The sequence below is a fragment of the Sus scrofa genome, chromosome 5 (genome assembly GCF_000003025.6).
Source record: "Sus scrofa isolate TJ Tabasco breed Duroc chromosome 5, Sscrofa11.1, whole genome shotgun sequence".
Lineage (NCBI taxonomy): Eukaryota > Metazoa > Chordata > Mammalia > Artiodactyla > Suidae > Sus > Sus scrofa.
In genome coordinates, this window is record NC_010447.5 from 18738883 (window position 1) to 18750888 (window position 12006).

The window sequence follows — 12006 nt, forward strand, 5'->3', positions numbered from 1 at the left end:
CAGTTAAAGAACTACCATCTTCTATTATATTGTCCCACTTTCCTGATTCAAACTCACTTTCCAGATTCAACAATCACCCAGGACCCACTTACACTCAGCTGAATGTTCTGAGAAGTGAGTTCCTCTGCCTTCTTCTCTAGGGAGGACACCCAGAGCTTCCGCTTTTGACGGCAGCGGGAGGCTGCGGCCCGGTTGCGTTCCAGAAAGCGCTGCCGCCGCTCATCCGGATCTTCATCCACTGTGCGCCGCCGCCGCCCTCCAGTACTAGGAGTGGGCTGGGCTGGTGAGACCTGTGGCCCAGAAGGAAGAGTTACTTGAAGGGAACGTCAGTCCTTTCCAAATTAAACCTGACGTTAGATTAGGAAGATCTGGTAAAGATCTGGTAAAGGGATGTACCAGTCTCTGTAACCACAGCAAGTCTCATCACTATGTCCCTTAGCTTCTCTTTTGTAGTAGTTCCTCATTCTGCCTCCCATTTCCTTTCAGTCTTCTCAGTTCCATACTTAGACAAACCACAGTTCAGTTGGAAACTCTGATTATTTCTGAGACAGACAGACAAAAATGAAACTAGGATCACTTTTTGTTTCTTAACAGGAAATCTTGTAGGTAGGGAAATCATAATCAAGGGAGGTGCCAGGGGAACTTTTAGGGAGACTGTGGAATAAAAAACTGGAGAATCAGTGATTTGGACAAGCAATACATACAAAGCAACTACAAGTTTTAGAAAAGGAGAAATGATTTTACTATCAGTGATATGAACTATCATGAAGACATATGGACTAGAATATTTTATTTACAATTAGTTATTAATCATCCTCAGAAATGCCCCCTTCCCTGTCTTGTTTGCTCTGTTTGTTTTTATATTTTTTTGTCTTTTTAGGGCCGCAGCCGTGGCATATGGAGGTTCCCAGCCTAGGGGTCAAGTCGGAGCTACAGCTGCTGGTGTATACCACTGCCACAGCAATGCCAGATCTAAGCTGTGCCTGCAACCTACACCGCAGCTCACGGCAACACCAGATCCTTAACCTACTGAGCGAGGTCAGGGATCGAAACTGCGTCTTCATGGATACCAGCAGGATTCGTTTCTGCTGAACCACAACAGGCACTCCTGCTCTGTTTGTTTTTAAAGAGAAAACGAGTGTGTTTTAATCTCGTTACAAACTGGCCATAAAGGACTGTCTTTTGTTTCTAAACTTCAAGCTGATGTCTCTTGTCTCTAAAGCAGTTCTGAATCCTCTTCCGTTTCTTTTAGCTGGTATGTATTCAAAGAAGACAGTCCAATTTTATAACAGCGGCCAAAATTAAAATACAGAAAGGTCAACCATCTGTATAAAAGAAACCATATAATGTACAACAACGCCAAAAATAAGTTCTTTCTAAATCTGTTGCTATTAGGGAACATCTACACGGGCAGTTCCCAAATGCCAGAACTCACATCAGTTTCATGAGACTAAGCATAAGCTTATAATAGAATCTTATATTCTACTTTAGGCCCTACTGAACCGTGTTCTCCATTATATGGATAATGAAGAGATGATTTTATTTATTCAGATTAATATGCTCTCTCCCAAAAGAAAAAAAATGGAGAGGAAATTTCAAACTCAATTTAATGAGCTAGAGGCCTTGGGTCACTGCTTCTCATTGTACTAAGGGAAGTTTACACAAATTCTCTTGTGATTTTCAATTTGCTCTTTGTCCTGAGCCAACTGGAATACATGTAAATGACAAGTTCCTCTTCTCTCATAGGCAACACAATAACACATGCAGAGAATGGAGATGGAAGAATAGGCCAAGAGAAAGACAGGAAGAATGAGAAGGAAAGGCATTAGCTGTGACTAAAAAAGAAGTCCTGTCATTTCCTCAAGAGGGAAAGCAGCATAACTTGAGCAAGGGAGCTACTGCTTTACCATTTCCAGGGACTGGCATCAGAAGGGGTTACAGGAGGGTGTGCAGGCTTAGCTTCCAACAAGAAAACTCAAATGAAAGCTTTTGTTGTTGGCCAAGGTTTCAGGCAGCATATGGTCATTAAATGTTAGGACATGTGGTAGTAACTGATGAAGCAGGTGGTGACATCAGGAAAAGGGAATGGGTAAAAGATGCAACTCGAGAAACTGATTTCAGGTGGTTGTCACCTAACCAGTACAGACAATATGAAAGCTGAGTCCTATTCAGCTTTCAAAGAAACTTTTACTAAACTGAGACCTCCTTGAAAAAAGAATTGGACTTCTAAATGGGATACCTCTGGCTTTTTTTAAGACTTTAATTTCTCCTGAGAAAAAGAGATTAAGTTGATAAGGAAAAAAGCTTTTTTTTGGGTGTGTATTTGTTTACTGAGCTATTGTTCATACTGTGACATCACATTTTATTAAAATGTGTGTGTGTGTGTGTGTATATATATGTTTTTGTTTTTTTGCTTTTTAGGGCCGTATTTGTGGCATATTGGAGGTTCCCAGGCTAGGGGTTGAATCAGAGCTGTAGCTGCTGGCCTACACCACAGCCAGATCTGAGCCATGTCTATGACCTACAGCTCATGGCAATGCCGGATCCTTAACCCACTGAGCGAGTCCAGGGATTGAACCTGCGTCCTAGTGGATGCTAGTCAGATTCGTTTCCACTGAGCCATGATGGGAACTCCAATATATTGTTTTTTTTTTTTTTGTCTTTTGTCTTTTTTTTTTTTTTTTTTGTCTTTTGTTGTTGTTGTTGTTGCTATTTCTTGGGCCGCTCCCGAGGCATATGGAGATTCCCAGGCTAGGGGTTGAATCAGAGCTGTAGCCACCGGCCTACGCCAGAGCCACAGCAACGCGGGATCCGAGCCGCGTCTGCAACCTACACCACAGCTCACGGCAACGCCGGATCGTTAACCCACTGAGCAAGGGCAGGGACCGAACCCGCAACCTCATGGTTCCTAGTCGGATTCGTTAACCACTGCGCCACGACGGGAACTCCCCAATATATTGTTATTATTTGATTTTTGCTATAAATCTAATCAGTTAAGTTGGGATGGTTTTTTGTTTGTCTTTTTAGGGTAAGACTTAAGATAGGGGAGCCTAGGGGAGTCTCCTTTGGTGTACAAAGTGGACTGAAGTGAGGTTCTGTCACATTTTAGAGTGTTTTGCAGATATGGCATTCATATATAGAAATAACCAAAAAGCAAAAAACAAAAACTGAGACCTGCTCTGTGACAGTTCTGCATTATCAAGTCTGTTTGCATTTGGTATAACACAAGGATGGATAAAGAATAGTATATATATATATACACCTGAAACTAACACAACTCTGTACATTAACTATCTCAATTTAAAAAAAAAAAAAGAATAGTGTATTTTGCAACAAACTGTTAAAAAGAACCAAAATGCAGGTAGTTGCCCAGAAAGCTGAAATTTATTCTTCTTACATTTTCCTGCTCCTTAAAAAACATATATGACTTAAAGAGTAATGGTGACACAGCTGGTTCCCCTATCCAAGGGTCTAACTGACCTGTGGCTGGGCAGGGGATGGGGCATCAGGGTGCTGGATGAGGATCTGGCTTTGCTCTGGACGAGCCGTCACCATGGTGCTGGCAGTACCCACCACCATTCCACAACCACCATTGATTGAGGAGACTTGGTGGGTTAGGGTAGCTTTTAGTCTCTGTGGGAAAGATAAGAAAAAAATAGCTTGTCAAGGGTGAGGTTCTATCAAGCATAAGAAAAGTGGGCTTAGATTTTTATTATTGACCTTACATTTGGCTAAAATTCCCACACTGATTTGCTGTTAACTGAACCATTAAAAGAAGATGATAGGGAAAGAAAATGTGCACATGGATCCCTAAAATGCTTACTGTGTTCCCTCACTATCGTCCTGGGCACAGTTGGAGGGTGGGGGTTGTTGAAGCAATAGAGTCCAGATGAAAGCTCTTTCCTGGAACCTGGCCAGGCACTGGTTACGCAGTTATTCACCTCCTGGCCAGCTCTCCTGCCCACTCATCCACCCTCCATCTGTCACCCTGGAACTGAAACAGCAAGAGTTCCACTCCAAACAATCTGTGCTGCTCCTTTTCACTGCCATGGTCTATGCACCATGCTCCAAAGGTAGAAGAGAGGAGATAGGAGTCATGAATCAGGGTCTTGTCTTCTCCAGACCCGCAGCAGGGTGGGTCTTCAGCTTCACAAGCCCCAGAAGGTTCCTACATGTGGCTCACTTGAAAAATTGAGGCAGATACCACTTCTCTCAAAAGGGCCATGGGATGGGCTGTACTCACCATCTTGGCTTCTGATGGCATAGGGTGGCCAGAGGGAGAAATGGAACCACTGCTGTTCACGGGTGGGCCAGGGATACCAGGAATGTTGGGCACCATAGACACAGGTCTGGCCAGCTGGACCAAGAGAGGGAAGAAAAACCAGAAGGGAACAAAAATACTATTAGGGCAATAGTGTCCCCAAACGAAGTACGTGCTTTTGAGATTGGCACATTCGGACCTATTCTATGCAACCTGCCCAGAAGGCATGCAGAAACAGCCTGGGAAATACCATCTTCCATGGAGCATCAGAGCATAGAGGATCTAATCCTTCAGTGCTATGACAATTTCTATGGGAAAGGCTGAAGCTGTACCTTGAGGAAAATGGTGGGCAATTTGTGAGGTGATTAGTGCCAAGTGAAACCAACCAATCAGCAGGCTGGCAAGATCAATTCTTAGACCAGGAGCCAATTGTCCAGATGAGTCTTTGTCTAGTATTCCATAGTGCTGGATTGGCAGGGGTTAGTGAGGAGTTGGGCAGGCTGCCATGCTCAACTAATACAGACCAGAGCCCACGTTTCCCTGGGGCTCATGTATGTTTATGAGCATTCAGGTGGAAGGGAGGGATTAGTTTGTTGGTAGGGTTGGCTGCCCAACTACAGAGCTCACCGATATAACAGAAGGCATCTGTACCGGAGGCCCTGGCAGCACAGGCATGGTCTGTCCATTAGCAAGATGCATGACGAGAGGGAGGGAGCCAGTGGGAGACCTAGGAGATATGAAGTGAAATGCTCATAACACAGACCCTTTTGCCAATGATCTTTCTCCTATAACTACAGCAGATTTCTCAGTCTTTTCTAGTTAGGGTAGCATATAAAATCTTGACACCCTCATGAAGGTGGAAAAAGCAGAGAATGCTATTTACCTTACCTTGTAGAGGGAGAGAAATGGCAAGATTTTTACACCTTGCAAATTAAGCAGAGACACTGTATTCAAGTAGGTGGGAAGTTAGTCCTATTAAGAGTTTAGAACAATTAAATAAGTATACCTACCACTGGCCTGTATGAATTCTGTTTTGCCTTAGGCAAGGAATACTTGGACCAAAGTTGCCATTCTGCAAAGCTGAATTATGCCATATGTTAGCCAAGTTTGAATAAGTTCCTCTTGTTTTGGTTTCCATGTTTTGCTCTACTCTGTCTAAGAAAGAAGCCGTTTTGTATTTTTCCTAGTGGATCTAGAGAACAATAAACTATAAGAGGCTGAATCCTGACAACAACCTCTTAACCCCTGGATGCCTGGGAACAGGATCTTGAGTCATCCCATTAAGAAATCTACATAGGCTATGCTGAGAGTGAAGACAAACAGACAAAACAAAACTAGGAACAGCAAAGACCAAGAACCCTAAATGGGCCTAAGGGGAACATAGACTTAAAAAAGATGACTTAATGGGTTTCAGCCCCTTATTGAGTGGTGCCTCCATAAACGTCCATACTGATTGAGGCCAAAAACTAAAAATATACTTTCCTGTGTGACCTCCACCATCCTGATGATGAACTTCCTAAAATCCTAAGGATTCTTCTTCTCCTTCTTCTTTTCTTTTTTGGCTGTCCTGTAGCATATGGAGTTCCTGGGCCAGAGATCAGATCCAAGCCACGGTTGCAACCTACACTGCAGCTACCACAATGCTGGATTCATTTAATCCATTGTGTCAGGCCAGGGCGCAAACCTGCGTCTGGGTGCTGCAGAGACACTGCCGATCCTGTTGCACCACAGCAGGAACTCCAAAGGATTCTTCTTTTACACTAAGTATTAAACCTCCAAATTAAGGAAGTACACCCCCCAGTAAAAACTCGTTTGTCTACTAAAATGGCAAAGAAGAGTCTGTTTATGGGGGAGGAATTTGAGAGATAATCTTAGTGACTTGTTTTCCCTGAGTATTCAGAAACAGTCTCTATTTTATCAAATAATTTCACAAAGAGGAAAGAGATTCAGGCTTCACTATCTCTTGCTGCTCTCTTCACTTACCCCAGCTGCCTGTTGGATGGTGGAGCTTGTGTGATGACAGAGGTTGGGGAGGGAAGGGTTGGGTGAAGTGGATCATAGCCCAGGTGGAGAGGCAGGGAGCCAGGGCGCACGATGGTGGGCGTGGGAGTAGAGATCACAACAGGCTTTGGAGCAACCTCCTAGGGAGAAGACACCAACAGATGACAAAATGCCCTAAGGGCTGCTTGTAGGGAAATACACAGCTAGTAAAAATCTAGTATAAATTTATTGGAAAAAGCAACAAGGCTAGTCATGAAAATCCTGACCTGATTCCACTGCGATCATGGCCCCACACCTCACTTACCCATTCCGTAGGAATGCTGAGTTAAGACCCTTTGACTACCTCCCTTTCAGGGATGGTGGCTATATGAATGAGATGACAGCTGGAAGATCACCTGATATATAGAAGAACTAGAGTACTATATAAATTCTAAGAATTGCTATAATTTTTCATGATCTAAATACTCTCATTCTAAACCTGATGCTCAAGTGTCTGATGATCTCTAACGGGAAAAGGCAGGTTTAAGACTGGTGATAAGGCAACCCAATAGCTCCTAGACCCCTTAAAAACAGGGCTGGGGGGAGTTCCCGTCGTGGCGCAGTGGTTAACGAATCCGACTAGGAACCATGAGGTTGCGGGTTCGGTCCCTGCCCTTGCTCAGTGGGTTAACGATCCGGCGTTGCCGTGAGCTGTGGTGTAGGTTGCAGACGTGGCTCGGATCCCGCGTTGCTGTGGCTCTGGCGTAGGCCGGTGGCTACAGCTCCGATTCAACCCCTAGCCTGGGAACCTCCATATGCCGCGGGAGCGGCCCAAGAAATAGCAACAATAACAACAACAACAAAAAAAAAGACAAAAGACAAAAAAAAAAAAAAAAAAAACCAGGGCTGGGGAAGTCTGAATAACGATCATATTGTGATATAACAAACTGTTTCCAATTGTTAACTTGTTAGGACCTCAGATTGCCAGTGGCCACGATGGCCCTGAAAACATCACCAGATAGCCTCTAGGACTTGGATGCTGATGAAGAAGGGAAGAAGGTATGGAGGAGGCAGTTTTGAGAAGTTACCAGTTTTGGAGGGAGGTAAAATGAGGTACAGATGCTCTATCCACAGTGGATATTAAAATTAATAACTAGTGGTAGAGCAGTAGAGACCAGAAGGAGGCATGAGGGGGCTTCTGAGGTCCTGATATTACCTAAGTGTTGCTTACATAGGCTGTAAACTTTGTGAAAACGCAATAAGCTATACTCTTACAATTTGTATACTTTTCTGTATGGGTGCTATAATTCAATGAATTTATAAAAAATAATACAGAAAGTTTCTTCTAAAAAAATAATAATCAGGAGTTCCTATTGTGGTGCCGCGGAAATGAATCCGAGTAGTATCCATGAGGAGGCAAGTTCAACACCTGGCTTTGCTCAGTAGGTTAAGGATCTGGTGCTGCCATGAGCTGTGGTGTAGGTCACAGACACAGTTTGGATCCTGTATTGCTGTGCTGTGGCGTAGGCCAGCAGCTGCAGCTCCAATTTGAGCCCTAACCAGGGAACTTCCAAATGCCAAGAGTACAGCCCTAAGAAGCAAAAATAAATAAATAAAAAATATATATATTGCCTTTTTTTTTTTTTTTTTTTTGCTTTTTAGGGCCACAGGTGCGGCATATGGAAGTTCCCAGACTAGGAGTTGAGCTGGAGTTGCAGATGCCAGCCACAGCCACAAGGGACCTGAGCCGTGTCTGCAACCTACACCACAGCTCATGGCAATGCTGGATCCTTAGCCCACTGAGCAAGGCCAGGGATGGAATCCGCATCCTCATGGATCCTAGTTGGGTTCGTTAACCACTGAGCCATGAAGGGAACTCCCGACGCTGCACCCTTAACCCACTGAGCGAGGCCAGGGATTGAACCTGCATCCTTATGGATACTAACTGATTCGTTTCCACTGCACCACGACTACAGGAACTCCTTACCATTTATTCATTCTCTTGGGGATGGACATGTGGATTGCTTCCAGTTTTTTGACTATTATGAATATAACTGCTATGAACATCCTTATATTCTTCTGATAGACATATGCACTAATTTCTTTTCCACACAAACTTAGAAATGGAGTTGTTGGGTCAGAAAATAGGTGTAATTTATATAAATCTTTTGAACAATTAACATTTAAATATAATCAATATTCCTGCATCACACAATATTTATACCACATTTCATCTATCAATTAACGTTTGAGATGACTTGGTGGAAAGCTTTACCTTCTGCTTGAGTGGTGGGGAGCAGGGGCTAGAGGCAGGGCTGTCAGGTGGGGATGAGTCCACCTCCACTGGCTCTTCTTCTTTGATTTTGATGTCTGGTGTAGAAGGCAGAGACATGTCAAGGGGCCCAGAAGCAGCCTGCGATAAGAGAGAAATGAGCATAGTTCAACCCCCTTCAGGTTAAATCTCTATCTTTCCAGTTAAAAGATGACGGACAGTACTTCTAAGAAGTTCGGCCCTTGGTCAGAACACTGAATTGAAAGTCAGAGAACTGTGGAGCCTAGGTTTTACGTACAATTCTGGCCAAATGGTTTAACTTCTTGGGGTTACTATTTCCCAACTGTAAAATGAAGCTATACCTGCTTCACCATGGGTGAATACTTATAAAGATTCCAAAAGGGAGAAAAAAACTTAAAATGTTTATTAAGACCCTGAAAGGGGAAGAAAAAAAAAAAGGTGTCGTTTATCCCTGTAAATACTATATTATTTTTCAGGACTGTACAACGATTCCTGAGTCCACTGCCTTCCTATTCCCCACCAGTTCTGTTGGCTACTAGAGAGCTGTGAATACATTTTCTGCTAATCAGAATTACTAGACTATCCAATTATCAAAAGCAAATAAAAGCAAATTGGCTATTAAAGTTCTGTCAACAAGACAGGAAATATCTTTTCTGGGGAACTCCCCATGCTAGATGTGATCTCAGCCCAAAATCTGGTGCTACAGGCTAGAAGTTAGGAAGATAGGGTTTTATAGTAACCATGAAGGAAAGGCTGATCATTTGATTAGTGAGAGAAACTAGAACCTGGTCCTAGAAGCAAGACTGGAGAAAACCAGAGGAAAAAAGGGTACTTTTCTGGCAGTGGTGCAATCACCTCACAGAACTGTGGAGCTGTACACGGCTTTGACGAGAACAATAAACCATCTGAAATGACAGCCCTGATACTGCGACAGGAGGGCTGGCAGTGCAGTTCAGTTTCATGACAAAGTGGATCCTTTGTTCTATTCTTCCCATATCCTAGGATCCTCGATGAAAGAAGAGCTTGTTTCTAATTCATCCCTTGTTACCTTAATCGCTAGAAATCTTGGTAGCTGAGCAAACTGAAATTAATCTGCTATCTACTACATTAGAGAAGGTGGTAATGGTTCTTTCTCTCCAATCTGATGTGGAAGAGCAACAAAGATGGTTTCATTTCTGCTCTCTATATTGCTACGCTGTCAGGCCCAACTGGGCTAATTCTTGGATCCCTGAAGTCTGAGGGTGGTAGGGAGAAGAAGCCTTTAAGTAAATTCAACCACAGGTTCTGGAGTTCCCGTCGTGGCTCAGTGGTTAATAAATGAGGTGGTGGGTTTGATCCCAGGCCTTGTTCAGTGGGTTAAGGATCTGGCGTTCCCGTGAGCTGTGGTGTAGATTGCAGACGTGGCTTGGCCCCAAGTTGCTGTGGCTGTGGCATAAGCCAGCGGCTACAGCTCCGATTAGACCCCTAGCCTGGGAACCTCCATATGCCGCGGGAGTGGCCCTAGAAAAGGCATAAAGACAAAAGAAAAAAAAAAAAAGTAAATTCAACCACAGGTTTAAAATCTCCTAGGGGCATCATCTAGAAAAGCTGTGGTTCAGAAAAATTCTGGGGTCATTAAACACTCCTAGAGAAAATTTTCCACTGAGTCTTTGCTTCTTGTCAAGGGGAGATAAAGATCACTCCTATACAGGCTGGGAGAAAACCAAGAAATACCTGTTGAGTAAAGGCCTAACTATGAATGGCCTCCTGTAAGTGTCAACTGAGCTAAATGGCAGTGGGAAAGACTTTTCCCAGGCTAGGGATTAAACCTGTGCCACAGCAGTGACAACACCAAATCCTTAACCTGCTAGGCCAACAGGGAACTCCATGGACTTGAAGCATTTAAAGGGAGGCTAATTTTCTTGAATTTGCCTATAATGAGTTTGCTTTAAAATCCTTCATATCGGGAGTTCCCGTCGTGGCGCAGTGGTTAACGAATCCGACTAGGAACCATGAGGTTGCGGGTTCGGTCCCTGCCCTTGCTCAGTGGGTTAACGATCCGGCATTGCCGTGAGGCTGTGGTGTAGGTTGCAGACGCGGCTCGGATCCCGCGTTGCTGTGGCTCTGGCGTAGGCTGGTGGCTACAGCTCCGATTCAACCCCTAGCCTGGGAACCTCCATATGCCGCGGGAGCGGCCCAAGAAATAGCAACAGCAACAACAACAACAAAAGACAAAAAGACAAAAGACAAAAAAAAATCCTTCATATCTTGGTGGAAACAATTTTACTGATTTCTTTGTTCTGGAGATGGGAGAAATGACAGGAATGAGGTAGGGAAGCTGTAAAATAAAATTATACCACCTAGGAAGCAACTGCTTGAAGAGGGACCTGGGTCTCTGAAGAAAAAGAATGATGAGAAGACTGTGGCTAATTTTCCATTTGAAAGGAGAACTACAAATATATGCCACTGAGTTTTCTTTTCTTTTTTTCTTTCTTTTTTTTTCAGGGCCGCACTTGCAGTATACGGAAGTTCCTAGGCTAGAAGTCCAATCAGAGCTACAGTTGCCGGCCTACACCAGAGCCACAGCAACACCAGATCCGAGCTGCGTTTGCAACCTACACCACAGCAACGCCGGACCCTTAACCCACTGAGCGAGGCCAGGGATTGAACCCACAACCTCATGGTTCCTAGTGGATTCGTTTCTGCTGCGCCATGATGGGAACTCCTCTCCACTTTCTTTCAGTTTGCAGGAGATAGTATAAAATGAAGCTCATAAAAAGCTATGGAACTTGGAAAGGACCCAGTGATAAGAACACTTTATTCTTATAATTTAAGCTGGATGGAAAAATCATGCACAAACTCTCTTGATTAACCTGCTCTCTCCTTCTTACAAGGAAAGAGCTCCCCTGGAAGTTTTTTCTTATGTCTTGGCTTTTCTATATTCTTATGGGACTCCATGCCTCACTGCGCTAAACAATTATGGGAGATATATATTAATGTATACAGGTTTTGAGATAGAGATATTACAATTTTTTTTTTTTTTGGCGGGGGAGCCACTATTGTGTTATGTGGAAGTTCTCAGTCCAGGGATCAAACTTGTGCTGTAGTTGCAGCCTGCACCACAACTGTGGCAATGCCAGATCCTTAATCCACTATGCTATAAGGGAACTTCCTAGAATTTTTCTGAACTATTATGAAACACAGACCTGACTTTTATTTTATTTTTTGTCTTTTCTAGGGACGCTCCCGCGGCATATGGAGGTTCTCAGGCTAGGGGTCGAATCAGAGCTTTTGCTGCTGGCCTACGTCAGAGCCACAGCAATGCGGGATCTGAGCTGTATCTGCGACCTACACCACAGCTCACGGCAATGCCGGATCCTTAACCCACTGAGCAAGGCCAGGGATCGAACCCGCAACCTCATGGTTCCTAGTCAGATTCATTAACCACTGCACCACGACAGGAACTCCAGACCTGTCTTTTAAACTGTAACTA

At 43.9% G+C, this 12006-nt stretch overlaps 1 protein-coding gene across 5 annotated transcripts in view; it reads right to left on the minus strand.

Annotated features, from left to right (window-relative positions):
* The window catches only part of ATF7 (activating transcription factor 7), a 112342-nt gene that overhangs the window by 12554 nt on the left and 87782 nt on the right, over positions 1-12006 (minus strand). For all 5 annotated transcript variants that reach the window (XM_013987080.2, XM_005652573.3, XM_013987090.2 and 2 more), the window contains 6 exons: positions 8517-8654; positions 6245-6402; positions 4889-4988; positions 4244-4357; positions 3481-3633; positions 93-290 (listed from right to left, as the gene is read on the minus strand). In XM_013987080.2, the coding sequence (XP_013842534.1) occupies positions 93-290; positions 3481-3633; positions 4244-4357; positions 4889-4988; positions 6245-6402; positions 8517-8654 (861 nt within the window). The remainder of the gene's footprint in view (positions 1-92; positions 291-3480; positions 3634-4243; positions 4358-4888; positions 4989-6244; positions 6403-8516; positions 8655-12006) is intronic.